The sequence below is a fragment of the Bison bison genome, unplaced genomic scaffold (assembly GCF_000754665.1).
Source record: "Bison bison bison isolate TAMUID 2011002044 unplaced genomic scaffold, Bison_UMD1.0 scf7180017864468, whole genome shotgun sequence".
Taxonomy (NCBI): domain Eukaryota; kingdom Metazoa; phylum Chordata; class Mammalia; order Artiodactyla; family Bovidae; genus Bison; species Bison bison.
Genome location: NW_011495029.1, coordinates 848,045 through 861,941, shown reverse-complemented (window position 1 = coordinate 861,941; position 13,897 = coordinate 848,045). Strand labels below are relative to the sequence as shown.

Genomic DNA, 13,897 nt, shown 5'->3' with positions numbered 1-13,897 from the left:
AAGGAAAGTCTAGAAATGGACCAAGTGTATACACAGATTTTCTGTATCAGATACACAGATGAAGAATGGGTGATTCCACCAGTGAGTCCAGAACATCTGGGCTACTTGTCTAAGCTGGCTCTCCTTCTTAAATGCATACATTCCAAAAGAATTCCATACATACAATTTTCAAACACAAAAAGAACCAGAAAAAATATAACTTTGGACAAATGCAGTTTTAAAGTGGGGAAGGCCTTTGTCAAATCTGACACCAAAAGTGGAGCCGTGAAGGAGTTCACCCATAGATTCATTTAACCACCCAGACAAGTCTACATTGAATACACTCAAAAGAGTGATGAACAGAATTAAAAAGCAAACCACAAACTAGAAAAATAAATTTGCACCATCTGTGAAAGGCCAGCCAGAGCTAAATACTTTGTAAAGGTTACTTAGAAAAAAGTGGACATCTGACACAATGAGATCTTAATGAGTTTAGCTCAGGGGAAGAAAAATACAAATGTCCAAGAAATAGGAAAATATGTGCAAACATGGTAGTTTCCAGATAATGCAAATTGAAATAATTTAATGCCATTTTTTGCATATCAGAAAGGCAAGGATTTAAAAGAACCTAGATCCTCAGTGTAGGCCAATCACAGACCAAAAGCCTCTCGTAGGTGGCTGGTGGGGGTGGGAGTCGTAAGGTCTTTCTGGAGGGAGGGCAGCCAGGAGATCTGGACTATAAGCTCAAGTGTCCAGGCCCTTGGGTTGTTTTCCTTTTTCCCGTGTTGAGCAATTCTTTCTGACTTTTCTACGTGGTTTTTGAACTCCTTTCAAACTTTCCCTGGCCCCACTAGCCTAAGTATAGGAAGGAGATCACTTCAACCAGCAACCTGCACTGCCCACTGCTCAGATGCAGGGACTAGGAGGTCCCCTGAGGCGCCCCAGTCACCTCGAAGGGACTAGCAGTGTTTCCCATGAGTTCAGGACAGTGCTTCCCATGCCAAGTCCATGGGAAGTAACAATTTTGGGAGTGACAGTTGAGGCTGGTGCTTTGCTAGCACACTTGGGGCTGACAGATGCTTGCTGTGTCCAGGGCTACTCTTCCAAGTCTGAAACCCCCAAGCCTCCACACTGTGCCTCCAGCCTCCTGCCTCCAGGCTGGAATCTTGTGCACATTCATGCCTGCCAGGGACAGACAGAAATCCTCCACAAAACCAGACATGTCAGCATCAGAAAAGGCTCTGATGGAGACAGGATGAACTTCAGAATGGGCTTAGCCTGGACCTCAAACTAATTCTAGTGATAAATTAGTGGAAAGAGAAAGAAGACAATAGCAAAAGCAGGGACACTCCGTAAAAAGGAAAAGGAGACAAATGAAATGAATGTGTGTATATATGCTGCTGCTGCTGCTAAGTCGCTTCAGTCGTGTCCGACTCTGTGCGACCCCATAGACGGCAGCCCACCAGGCTCCTCCATCCCTGGGATTCTCCAGGCAAGAATACTGGAGTGGGTTGCCATTCCCTTCTCCAATGCATGCATGCATGCTAAGTCGCTTCAGTCGTGTCTGACTCTGTATGACCCTATGGACAGCTGTCCACCAGGCTCCTCTGTCCACAGGATTCTCTAGGCAAGAGTACTGGAGTGGGTTGCCATTTCCTTCTCTGGTATATATATATATAAAGCTCCAATAATTCAGAACCTAAAATAAGTTAATTTCAAAGAACAGTGTGTGTGTGTGTGTGTGTGGCAGAGAGGAAGGGAGGGAGGGAGAGAAGCTTGACCTTGCTGAAGGCCAAGGAAGGAGGTAGATGGTTAACTTATTTTTCTGGTCTCCATCTGTTACAACACGGAAGCTTCTCCATGGCTTTGCAGAAAGGACCAGGGAAGGGAGCAGGGGCGGCAGGAGGGTCAGGCAGGGCAGGAGGAAAGGCAGGCCTTTCCTCTGTTCCCTTCCCTCAAGGTCTACAGAGACTCAGCACACCTGCCCAGGCCTGTTAATGTCCCAAGGGGGCAGTGACAAGTAGTCCTGCTGTTTCAGGGCTTTGAAGAGCTGAATGGCAGGCACCTGGGGAAAGGTCTGAGCCGGAGGCTTCTTAGCCTGGACCACCTGGTTGAGGTCCCTGATCTCAGGACAGGGTCCTGGGGAAGTGGGCTTACTCTGGGGGGAGAGAGGGCCAGGAAGGAAGCAGTAGTCACCCACCTGCTGCAGGACAAGGAGACCCTCAGGGGTAGGGGAGGTGGGGGACACATCTGCCCGGTGCGGGCCTGGGCTCAGGACAGGGCTGCTGACTCTGGGAGGGGCAGGGCTGGCTAGAGGGGACTGGGGAAACTGGCCTGTGGCTGGAGGGAGCTCCACATAGCCCTCGAACTCTGGTTTCTGGGGGGCTGAGGCTACAGGGGGCCCATCAGCCAGTCCAGGATGGAAAGTGGGGTTCTGGTCTGAGGGGAGGTTTGGAGGGGCAGCCTGGGAGGGAGATGGGGCCCCGATGGGTGGGGTGAATATCAGATCTGGGGTGGTGACATAACCAGAGGCTACGGTCCCATCCTCAGGCCAGCCAGTGGGCAGAACTGTGGGGGCCCTGTCCTGATCTTGACCAACCCCCATCAGCCCAGGCTCTGGAGGGGCAGGGTCCACCCCTGACTCCAGGGAAGGGCTCGTCTGGGCCCCTGGGCTGGACTTTGTGTCCCCATCCCCGGCCTTGCCCTGCCTCTTCACCTGGGCCAGCGGGACCAGCTGCACCTGCCCCCCTGCGGGCAGACACAGGTACTCCAGGGACCCCGGGGACTGTGGCTTCCTGCTCACCCCCGTCTGTGGGGGCACCTGCTGGCCCATGAGGTCAGGCAGGGAGCAGCTGTGGGGCGGCCCCAGATAGGGACCGTTGAAGTCAAAGCCGGAAGCCTGGCTCTCAGGCCTGCTTGAGGGGGCAGCCAGCCCTGTCGGGGGGCTGGGGGGCTGCTCCGTGGGGAGATCCGAGGCAGTCAGAGTCATGTCCGGCTCTGATGATGAGTCACAGGCATCTTTAGGGTCCTCTGTGGTGAGAGGTGACACCTCGCTGTGCCTGCAGTCTACAGGGAACACCCTGTGGGGAGAACAGGAGCAGAGATGCTGGGACCTCCTTGGACAGACGTCTCAGCTCATGCACAGGGGCAGAGTGGGTAGTGGAACGAGAGGCCTGGCCACACCCACAGAAAACTCAGAGCAGGGCAGTGTTGGAGAGCAGGCCCAGAGCAGGAAACCAGATGCTGCTCAGCCTCCCCATGGGTCTGGCCCTCCAGCTTCTGTGCTCTCATTCAAGGTCAAGGACCCCTCCCACCCTCCACTCCTTGCTATCACCCAGCTTCAGGGCCCAGGTGTCCAGCCTGGGCTCAGTCATTTCTCACATGAGGGTTAGTGGCAAGCTAGTGGCTCAGATGCTGAGGCCATGAAGGTTCACAGACCCTCCGCCACCCAGTGGGGCCAGGGCAGTGTGGGGTCTCCCTGGGTAGCAGGGTGAAGGGAGGTCATCTGCTCCAGTCTCCTGCCTCCGGTCAAGTCTGAGGTCTGACCATCGCTAGGGATGCCTCTTGCTTTAGCACCACCAGTCTCTATGGATTTCTTCAAACTGAGGCCCAGACCCAGGCCACCTCCTCCTAACCTCTGGTGTGCAGGAGGGGGCCACCCTCCCACCGCCCAGGGATCCCCTGCCCGACACCTACCCCTCCAGGAGCTGAGGGCAACTGCTGCCCCACGGCCCCTTGTGTGGGTGGCTCCCACTGCCCAGGGTGGCCATGCTGTCTGGCATCCGGAGTCCGGCGCTCCCGTTCTGGGAAGAGAAAGGGCATTTGTATCTTTGGGAGTCAGGGCCCTCCAGAAGGTGCAGATGGAGGAAAGGCCTTGAGGGTGGTAGGGATTCAGGAGCCCCCAGAAGAGGCAGATACTCAGAACCAGCAGGACAGCCTCCTGACACCAGGGCGATGAGGCCAGAGAGGGGCTCGGACCTTGCTGGGGTCCCGGGTCTCCTGAGGACACTATCTGGACTGTCCCTGCTCCCTGCTCACCCCAGCCCCCTCTGCACCCGCCCTGAGACCCTCCCAAGGCAGCTCTGGCCCTGTGTAGTTGACCAAAGGGCTCCTGTTCTCCAGGGTCCTCTCAGCCTCCCGCGATGTGCCCCAGACTCACCGTCCTCCCCACTCAATTACCTTCTGAAAGGAGCCTCATCTCCACCCCCGACATGCCTTCTGCCTGCCATGGCCTCTCCCACCTGCCACCACCCTGCACCCATTAGCGCTCAGCTCTGCCGTTCTGTCCTTGGAAACCACTCTGCCTCCCACTATCTACCTGCCCTCGATGTGACTACACCTCTCCTGGAGCCTCTCAGGGACCAGCCCCCCTATGCCAACCCTCCCTCCTATCCCAGGTGAGTCCCCGCCGGCAGGGCACCCTGAGCATTGGAGGATACCAAGGGGTCTCAGCGCTGGGCTTGCAGGGCTGGCCTGGCTCTTAGAGCTTCCCAGTCCCTGTTCTAGCCACCTGCACCCCCAGCCCTACTCAAAGCCCACAGGATGGGGAGCAGGACACAGGCATGGGGACATGGGCGCAGGAGCACATGAGCCCCAGCACCTCTGCTGCCCTCACAGCCAGCTCCTACCTGGAACAGGTGGCTCTTGCTGGGGTTAGGGATTTTCTCCTCCCATTTCCGGTTCAGCCTGGAAAGACAACAAAGAGGTGACTGCTGCCCAAGACCTCAGGGCAGCTGCCTGTGCTTATGTACGGAGGTAAAACTGAAGCCCAGGGACAGCTCAGATTTGTCCAAGACCCCATTGGGAGCGGGTGACAGAGCTGTGACAGATAGTGACCCTGGCATCCTCTGGGGCCCTGGATAACACTCTCCCCCTTCTTGGAGTCCCCTTACCTGTACCCGTAGACGCCACAGAAGTGCAGGACTGGAAGCAGGATTAAGGTGCTGATGACGAGGATGAGGGCTAGGACCCACATGGGCAGCACTTCAGGAAGCCAAGAAGGAAAAAGGATCATTAGCATCCAGGGAGGGAAAGGGCTGGAGACTCAGAAGATGGGGTGCCGCTGCTTCCTTGGGGTGCAGAGGAGGAGAGGAGGCCAGAAACTGACTAAAAAGAAGGGGGCCTTTGTCTGAGCCACCCACAATGTTGACTTGGTGGGAGGACACAGAGGGTTAGATCCTGGCCAGTAGCAGGAGTTGCTATGGGAGGGCAGCAACTGTAGCCAAAGGCAATCACAGGGGACTTCCCGAGGGAGGTCATCAAGAACAGGGACAACAGGAGAGGCAGAGATGGAGAAAGGGGTGATGGTGGAGGAACCAGAAGATGCAAAGGCCCATCAAAGACTCTCTCAACTGTCCACTGGGGCTTAAGCCCCTTACTGGCTGGGCCCCTCCAGAACTCTCCTGATCTCTTTCCCTTAGGTCCTGTGGCCCAGTTCTCCTTTCTGCTTGGTTGGGGTCCTCCCTCTGGGGCTCTTTCCCTGACAGTTGGCTGGGACTGGGGACCTTGTTGCAAACACTTCGTCCTCTTTCTGCAGCCACCTCCTGGACCTTGTCCTATACTTGTCTCCTGGTGGCCACCATGGAGATAGTGGTAGATAAACGAAATTAGCAAAAGTAGAAGATTGAGAAATCAGACCAAAGCTTTCCAATCTCAGGCCCCAGTCTGTAGTTCCTCAGGCTAAGTGGTCCCTGGGTAGTAGCTTCCACAAAGGCTAGTGAAAGCATGCTTGTGTGTGTGTGTGTGTGTGTGTGTGTATGCTCAGTCATGTCTGACTGTGTGTGAACCCATTGACTATAGCCTGTCAGGCTCCTCTGTCCATGGAATTTCCTAGGCAAGAATACCGGAGCAAATTATTTCTATTCCAGGAGATCTTCCTGACCTAGGGATCAAACCCGTATCTCTTGTGTCTCCTGCATTGGCAAGCAAGGCGAATTCTTTACCGTTGCTCCACCTGGGAAGCCAATAGAAGCCTGGGCCATATTAATAGAAGGCTAAGGTTCAGTCTCAGGGAGACCTGTTGGTGAGACGTGCTCTCTCCTCTGTCCTCTGGAGACCTTGCCGCAGTCTGTGCTGCACACCAGGAGGTATAATTTTCTAATCCCTAATGACGTCTGGGAGGGAAGGATGCTATCCTGGGGTGGGGTTACGTCTCTGTGTTCATATCCTCCCTGTCCTCTGCCCAGCAGGGCTGTGCCAGGAGGGGTGAGGGGGCATGGCAGACCTACCCCAATCGGTGTCCCAGGACCTTGCTTCACTCCACTCGCTCCAGATCCCATTGTAGTTCCCCGGGTCGGGTTTGACTCTCACTCTGGCCTGGTACCGGCTGGCGGGCTCCAGAGGTGGCAGCGACATGGTGTGGGCATTCTGGAAGTCCTCTGTCTTGGTGTCCTGCAGGGGCAGGTGTGTGAGCAGGAGTCCTGAGGTCTGGGGCACGTGGGCACAGCTACGAAACCCTCCCGCCTCAGCACCCCAGCCTTCCTGCTACCCATCAGTTCCCAGCTTGCAGTCACATCCCCAGATCTGAGCAGTATCAGCCTCACCACAGAGGACTACACTCCAGAGGGACAGGACCAGGGAGCACCTCTTGTACTGAACTCCTGGCACACATGACAACACCAGGGTGCAGAAACCCTGAGGAGCCACCATGCCCCGCCTCACCCTCCCAGCTCCCCTTGGGGCAGCCTGGACCCCAGATATGATCTCCCCTGGAGTGTGGTGCAGGGTGACCGAAACCTGGACCACCAAACAGATGTTCAGGAGCACAAGGACCACTCCCAGCTCCACCACTAACCCTCTCCTTCCTGGCTTCAGTTTCCCCATTTCCAGCTGAAAATTCTGGGGCTGGCTCTGAGGTTTCTGATCTGCCCTCTGTGGAGCCCCAGGTTCTGTCCACAGGCCCCGAGGGCTGCCCGAGGCCCAGGGCCAGATTCTGAGCCCTGGGCTGAGGCCCTGCCGGCCTGCTCTTAGCAGCTGCACATTTGCATTCTGGATAAGATTCTTATGAAGAAGTGCCACCTTATTATGACTTTTGAAAACCCGTCCTCCAGCTGCCTCTCAGCCCTCCCCCTCCTGATGTCCATGCCCCCTTTGCAACTCAGGGTCATGTGTACATTTTGGCCAAGTTCACATCATCTCTCTGAGTCTCAGTTCCTTCGCCAAAGGAAGAGACAATGAGACTGCTCATTGGAGTGGCCACCAAGTCCCAGTGGCTCTCTGTGGCTGGTCACATGCTGGGAGCCGGGCATCTGGGCAGGTGGCATTTTCCCAAGTGTTGTCTCGCTGCCCTTTCCTCCCCTCCAGGCCCCTCCCTGGGCACAGTCTCTCACCTCCCATGAGGCTCCTTCTTTCTTGTACTGGACCTGGAAGATGCAAGCTATGTGTGAGTAGCTCATTTTTTCTTCTCTCCAGTGCAGGATGTAGCCATCTCTGCCCTTGGTCACGTTGAGGGTTGGGGGAGCCATCTGGACTGGAGGGAGGAAAACTTTTAAGGCATATTGTTTCTAATATTCCTCCAGTGGAACATTTCTTGTGTTCCATGCTCATCACAGATGCTCTCTCCATTAACCCAGAACCCCAGGTCCCACCCATCTTAGGGTCTTTGCACCCCCATTCACCATGTCATCTATTTTGACCTGAAATGCCCTTCTCTTGGGAGATGTTAATATACGCTTGTTTTGTAGTGCGGTGACCAAAAGTATGGGTTACCCCTAGTATTTAAATAGAAATAAATGTTCTATTAATTTATTCTAATCTAGAATATTGACAGTGTTCTAAGCATTATTATACATGCTAAATTTATATGAATAATTTCACTCAATTATAACAACAACTGGATGTAGTAAGTACTCTGAATCTGTCCACTTTTCAGACAAACAATTGACCCCCAGAGTGATTAGGTAACTTTCCAAGGACAGGCAGCTATCAAGTGGTAGAGACAAAGATTGCAGTCTTGAAGATCCCAAACAATAAGTAGTGGATTTAAACCCAGGTAACTAAGACAAATCAGCTGCTGTCCCTGACACATACTAGAGATTGGGAAGAAGAACTTGATCATCGAGAAGCAATGCAGGAGTTTCCTCTGCATGAGGTCCTCACTATATAACAGGAACCGGGGAACTTAACCTGCAAGGCCCCCTAGTATGACACCCCACTCCAGTACTCTTGCCTGGAAAATCCCATGGACAGAGGAGCCTGGAAGGCTGCAGTCCATGGGGTCGCTGAGGGTCGAACATGACTGAGTGACTTCACTTTCACTTTTCACTTTCATGCATTGGAGAAGGAAATGGCAACCCACTCCAGTGTTCTTATCTGGAGAATCCCAGGGACGGGGGAGCCTGGTGGGCTGCCGCCTATGGGGTCTCATAGAGTCGGACACAACTGAAGTGACTTAGCAGCAGCAGTACCCAACATAAGAAGTAAATCACAGGTGAATTATTATTAACTCTGAAAATATCAGTCTGGGGAGGACTTTGGAAACTTGAAAAAGAAAAATCCAATCTGGGAAAGGAAGGGAAAAATCAGTGGGAAGACCAGGAGGTCGTGGGCAGAAGTAGGAACTTTCAAGCAACTGAGAAGTTGGAGGGGAAAATAAAGTGAAAGTGTTAGTCGCTCAGTCGTGTCTGACTCTTTGTGACCCCCATGGACTATAGCCCGCCAGGCTTCTTTGTCCATGGAATTCTCCTGGCAAGAATACTGGAGTTAGTAGCCATTCCCTTCTCCAGGGGATCTTCCCAACACAGGGATTGAACTGGGGTTTCCTGCCTTGCAGGCAGATTCTTTACCATCTAAGCCACCAGGGAAGATAGAGCTAAAAGACTGAGATAAAAGGTTTTTTAATACTGATATTCTTGAGGAATATCAATTGCATCTTCCTTCATGTTATCTGTCATTATTGCATTATTGCTTCTTGAGAACTTCCAGGATAGACTGGAATCATTTTTGTTCCATTTGGCTTCCTGGGGTATTTCATTGAAACTGACACACATGAAGTCTGGACCGTGAGGAATGAAGCAGTGCTGTTGGGAGATGCTCCACACAGAAGGCTAGGGGCAAACTCACTGTTGTCTGAGCTCTTTATAAGTCTCTCTTCCACCTTTGGTCGAACAGAGACGATGTACTGGCTGTAGTTCCTGGGGTCAGGCACAGGAATCTGGCATCGGTGCTGGATGTAGGGGCTGCCAGTCTCCTTCTGCACGGGAGAGCATTCTTCCTCCCTGAGGATCATGGCAGAGGTCAGTGCAGGGGGAGGCAGGGCCATGTGAAGGGTGAGACCTCAGGAGGAGCTGTGGCTTCTGCTGGGCTCCAGGGGCAGGAGGAGGCCTGGAGAGGGTGAGGCTTAGAGGAGGGGAGGGGACAGAGGCAGGGGACACTCACCGTGCACTGGGGCCGGTCTTGTAGAAGAGGGTGAAGGAGACGGAGTGGGTTACCTCGGACCTCACTTCCCAGGTGCAGGTAAGCAGGGTGGCCCCGTCAAAGAAGCACTGGAGGTTCTGAGGCTGGGCCTCATCCCCTGGGAGGGAGAACAAACCCTCCTTCAGTCCTCCTTCGTTCATTCCCTAGCCTTCAGTGGGCTCACCATGAGACTCGTCACAGAGAGATTGTGGGGCCAAGAACATCAAGGGTTAAACTCAGCCTGACCTGCCAGCCATGTGACCTCAGGTCAGAGGGTGAATTCTGTGAAACTTCACACCCCCTGTGCAAAATGGGGAGGACATCACAGCCTCGGGGCTCGGGGATTTATTAAATAACACCGTCATGTTGGCGTGTCCACATGTCATGCAGCCCTCACGAAAACACAGCTGCCCATATACCATTGTGATTAAATTGTAATTGTTCCTCCACATAATGTGGACAGCAAACTGGGGCCTGGGGATGAGTCAGATGCAGCCGCTGCCTCTGCAGAGTCACAGTAGGGACGGGGTGGGCCCAAGGAAGCCACTCTGAACACAGAGCACCCGAGGATCCTGTTGTGTGTACACTGGACTCCTGTCCTGGAGATGTAATGAGCTCCCCTCTCCACAAGGGAGCATTGTCCCAACTCTGTCACCTGGCTGGGAGTTCCAGGAAACCTCCTGGCTCCACTGGCTGGGTCGTCCTGAGAGCCCCGAGCCTGGGGCCAGCCTGGTGCGCACTCGGGCCACATAGGTGCTGCTGGGCTGAAGGTCCTTTAGCTCCAAGATGGCCTGGGGGGACTTGGAGTGGATGGTGAGGGCATCCTGGAGGGGAGAGGGGCTGTTGGAGCACGGCCGGCTGGGCCGGATCCTTGTGGGTTTGGGGCACAGTTGGTGGGGTCCCTACCTCCCAGGAGTCCTGAAGCCGCTTGTAGACCACCTCAAACTCCAGGCTGGACAGCCAGTGGCTCTGGAAACCCTCATGGGCTATGCTCCAGAACAGCAGGAGACTCTCCCTGGTAGCAGTGATGTTGAGGTCCTTGGGTGTGGGGGGCTGCACTGGAGGGACAGGAAGGAAAGGGTCCCTAAGGGGCTGGACGACTGTGCGGGAGGTGAAGGTCCTCTGTGGCCCATGTGTGGATAGGCCTGGGTCCCAGGCCAGGCACTGCTCCCCTGGCTGAGTGACCTTGGACAGACCCCTCTTCTCCATGGACCTCAGACTGCCTTCTGCTAAATCGTGGGGATTGAGTGTGAACATGAATGAAGCTGTGCAGATTCCTAGGCTTCAGAACATAAGCTCCATGAAAGGTGCTCAAATTAAACTCCAAAGGAAGCTAGCTTCCTTCTGCCCCATGCCCACGCGGTGGCCTGTGGGGCCTCCTTCCCAGCAGAGGGCACTGTGACTCCTGTTACTCCCTCTTCAGTCCACACTTTATTAGTTCCTCTGCCCAGGGTCATCCTGCACCTCTCAGTACCCAGCAGACGTGTATCCTTCTCTGGAAACTTCTTGGGTCCTCTCCCCAAGGCAGAATCCCTTGCTCCTTTTCCTGGCCCACCACACCCTTTGTATGGTCCTTACAACCCTGGAGGATTAGATGTTTCCACATCTGCCTCCCCAAGTAGGCCAGGAGCTTGTGGACACTCCAGGGTTCCCTGTCCTCACAGGGGACTATGCTTGGCCAGGGACCCCAGGCCTTACCATGCTGACTCAGATTAACGGTGAGCTCAGTGACCAGAGGCTGGTCCGGTCGGAATGAGAAGTAGTCAAAGTCGGCAAGGACAAAGTTTCGGTAAGGAATAACACATTTTCTGGGTACGCAGCCAGGACAAGGGCTGTTTAACCAGGGCTTGTCGTCACTAAGATTGCAGGACACTCGCTGTGGATGGTCCCTGCCAGGAGAGGACAAGGTTAGCCCAGAGAGAAGAATCACTCACTCACAAATATTAACAGGTGGTTCCTACATGTAAGGCTTTGTTTAGTACCAGGGAGCCTGGCAGGAAACAAAATACATGCAAATCCCTGTCTACAGTGCAGACATCCTAATAGAGGCAGACATACACAAAACAGTGAAGGAATGATGTCACATGTCAAATGGAGAAAAGTGTACATAGACAAGTCAGGAAGGAAAGAGGTGTGAGCAGGCCAGAAGGGCTGGCCTGGGGATACAATTTGACATAAAGGAGGCAGGGAAGACCTCTTGGAGAAGGTGACATCTGAGCAGAAACTTGGAGATCAGGGAGGGAGCCATGCCAAATCTGGGGAAAGAGGATTTCAAGGAAAGGGAACAGCAAGTGCAAAGGTCCTGGGGTCGGCATAGGTTTGGGATGTTGTGTGACTAGGCAATTAACAGTGCGTGTAGAGTAGATATGTGAGCGTGGGAGGTCCAGGAGCCTAGCACAGTGAGGTTACAGAAGGTCAGTGCTTAAAAGGAATGTAAAGAATTTTGAATTCACTGAAAGTGAGGAAAATTGAGAGTTATGAGCAAAGGAGTGATGTTTTGACACACACTTTGAAAGGATTCCTGTGGCTGCTGAGCTGTGGATAGATTGAGTTGCGGGGGGGGGCGGCAATACTGGAAGCAGAGGGACAAGTTAGGAGGATTCTGGACTATCTCAGTGACAAGAAGTGGTTTGGATCAGGGTCTTAGCCAGATTCACTTTCTATTTGAAGATGAAGTCGATCACATTTGCTGATGGATTGGATGCTGTGGTGAAGAAGGAAAGGAGGGAAAGGAGACTGAAAAGCAAAAAATAAAAGACTGTCCCCATTTGTCTGGCGTGAGCCCCTGGAAGCTCCCCTTTGGTGAACTGATATGGGAATCTAGCACAGGGGCTGTCTTTGGGAGGCAGAGCAGGAACTTGTTTAGGACACTTGAAGTTAAAGACTATAAGGGACAATGTGGAGAGGCAAGTGAACCTATGGTTCTGGAACTTGGGGAAAGGTCCAGGCTGGAGAGAGCATGTCTGGGTCAGAGCCATAGTTTGGGGCTGGATCTCTGCCGCTGGATCCAGATGCAAGAGAATGGAGGTCCAAGAGCCCTGGGACATCATCCCCTTCAGAGAAGGGAACAGACTAGGAGACAGAAAAGGGCGGGCCAGGGGAACACGGGAAAGGGCCCAGGTGCTGGCCAGGGTCAGGGAGGGAGGTACCACAGTGGGACCTCGTGTTTAGGCCCAGCCAGTCCTTGTCAGGTGCTGCCTGTGGGTGTGTGGGGAGAAGGCCAGGACTAACTATTGATTTACACCAAGTGGGCATCACTGACTCCAGCGGGAGCAGTTTAAATGGCCTGCTGGGGGCAGCAGAGTCCTGGGAGAGTGGGCTCTGGAGGAACTACCTGAGAGGCACTGGAAACAGGGCTCCAGACCACTCTTTAGAGGAAGTTCCCTCAGAGGGAAGCCAAGAATGGACAGCCGGGCTAGGAGACTGGACTAGGAGGCCCTGAGCTGCAGTCTGGTTGGCATCTGTAAGTGGATCCCTGGACAGTGTCCCTCAACAGCATGGGGAAGTGGAGATTGGGATGGCAGTGATGTCCTTGAGCAGCAAGACCAGGTGGGACCCTGGCTCTGGCCTCAGACAGGCCTGGGACAGGCAATCACTGCAGGGAGTATCCAGGGAGGTGGCAGGCCATGGTCGGGGGAGATGTTGGGAAGCTTCTCTTCTGGGGGTGTCTGCTGTCCCAGTGCAGGAGGAGGGAGGCCACAGCTGAGGTTGGGGGTGGGGACAGTGGACAAGGAGGACAGAGGCTCTGGGGAGAGCAGGGGAGAGAGTGCAGGGGCGATGATGCTGTGGAGCGAAAACCCTTCTTCCTAGGGGAGGTCGTCAGGGGTCTCCCCAGACCCTGTGATGTCTGCTGTTTAACTACTTCCATTATGGTGAGTTAGACTATCACCGGATCCCAGAATGGTGGGAGTACCTTCCCAAATGGGCTATGCCCTGGAAACTAGGTGAGGCGAGAGGAGAAGCCCCAACTCCGGAGGGAGCAGGGCCTGGGGAAGACATGGAGCTTAGCCTTGCAGGCTGGCCACAGGACACTTGTCCTGCTAAGGCCTTGACCCCACTGTGGCCAGGGGGAGGGACCTCACCTCTGCAGCCTCAGTTTCTCCATCTGTGAATTGGGTATCATGTCCCTGTCCTGCCCACCTCATAAGGAGGATGAACCAAAATTGACTTCTGCCGATTGATTTTGTTCAATTGTGACAAAATAGGAGATTATTACCATCATCAACAATATTAACATCGGAGGTTCTTCTCCCAAACTGGACATCAGACACAAGCCCCTGGGCCCGGCAGGCCGCCTGGTGGGTCAGGAGCTCCTGGGCAGGAGTTTCCCGCCCCCACCTTCTGTCCAGCCCCAAACCCCTGGCACTGCCCACACAGCAGCACCCCTCGCTGCCCTCCAACCCTGGGCCCTTCCTCACTCACTCCTTGGGCCTGCGGTAGAGGGTCACGTTGACCAGTCGCTGGGCATCCTGGGTGTCCGCCCACCTGCAGATGATGCGGCTGGGGTAGGCATTATGGCAGGGGG

General features: G+C 54.2%; 1 protein-coding gene across 1 annotated transcript in view; it reads right to left on the bottom strand.

The window, feature by feature from the left end:
- Positions 1 to 1,589: 1,589 nt before the first annotated feature.
- Positions 1,590 to 13,897, bottom strand: part of CSF2RB (colony stimulating factor 2 receptor, beta, low-affinity (granulocyte-macrophage)) — a 21,873-nt gene continuing 9,565 nt past the window's right edge. Inside the window, exons 4-15 of the mRNA XM_010860549.1 lie at positions 13,795 to 13,894; positions 11,071 to 11,261; positions 10,279 to 10,430; positions 10,028 to 10,196; positions 9,355 to 9,490; positions 9,040 to 9,194; positions 7,308 to 7,447; positions 6,207 to 6,369; positions 4,872 to 4,962; positions 4,608 to 4,665; positions 3,676 to 3,782; positions 1,590 to 3,059 (exon numbers count right to left, since the gene is read on the bottom strand). Of these exons, the coding sequence (XP_010858851.1) occupies positions 1,952 to 3,059; positions 3,676 to 3,782; positions 4,608 to 4,665; positions 4,872 to 4,962; positions 6,207 to 6,369; positions 7,308 to 7,447; positions 9,040 to 9,194; positions 9,355 to 9,490; positions 10,028 to 10,196; positions 10,279 to 10,430; positions 11,071 to 11,261; positions 13,795 to 13,894 (2,570 nt within the window). The 3' untranslated portion in view covers positions 1,590 to 1,951. The remainder of the gene's footprint in view (positions 3,060 to 3,675; positions 3,783 to 4,607; positions 4,666 to 4,871; positions 4,963 to 6,206; positions 6,370 to 7,307; positions 7,448 to 9,039; positions 9,195 to 9,354; positions 9,491 to 10,027; positions 10,197 to 10,278; positions 10,431 to 11,070; positions 11,262 to 13,794; positions 13,895 to 13,897) is intronic.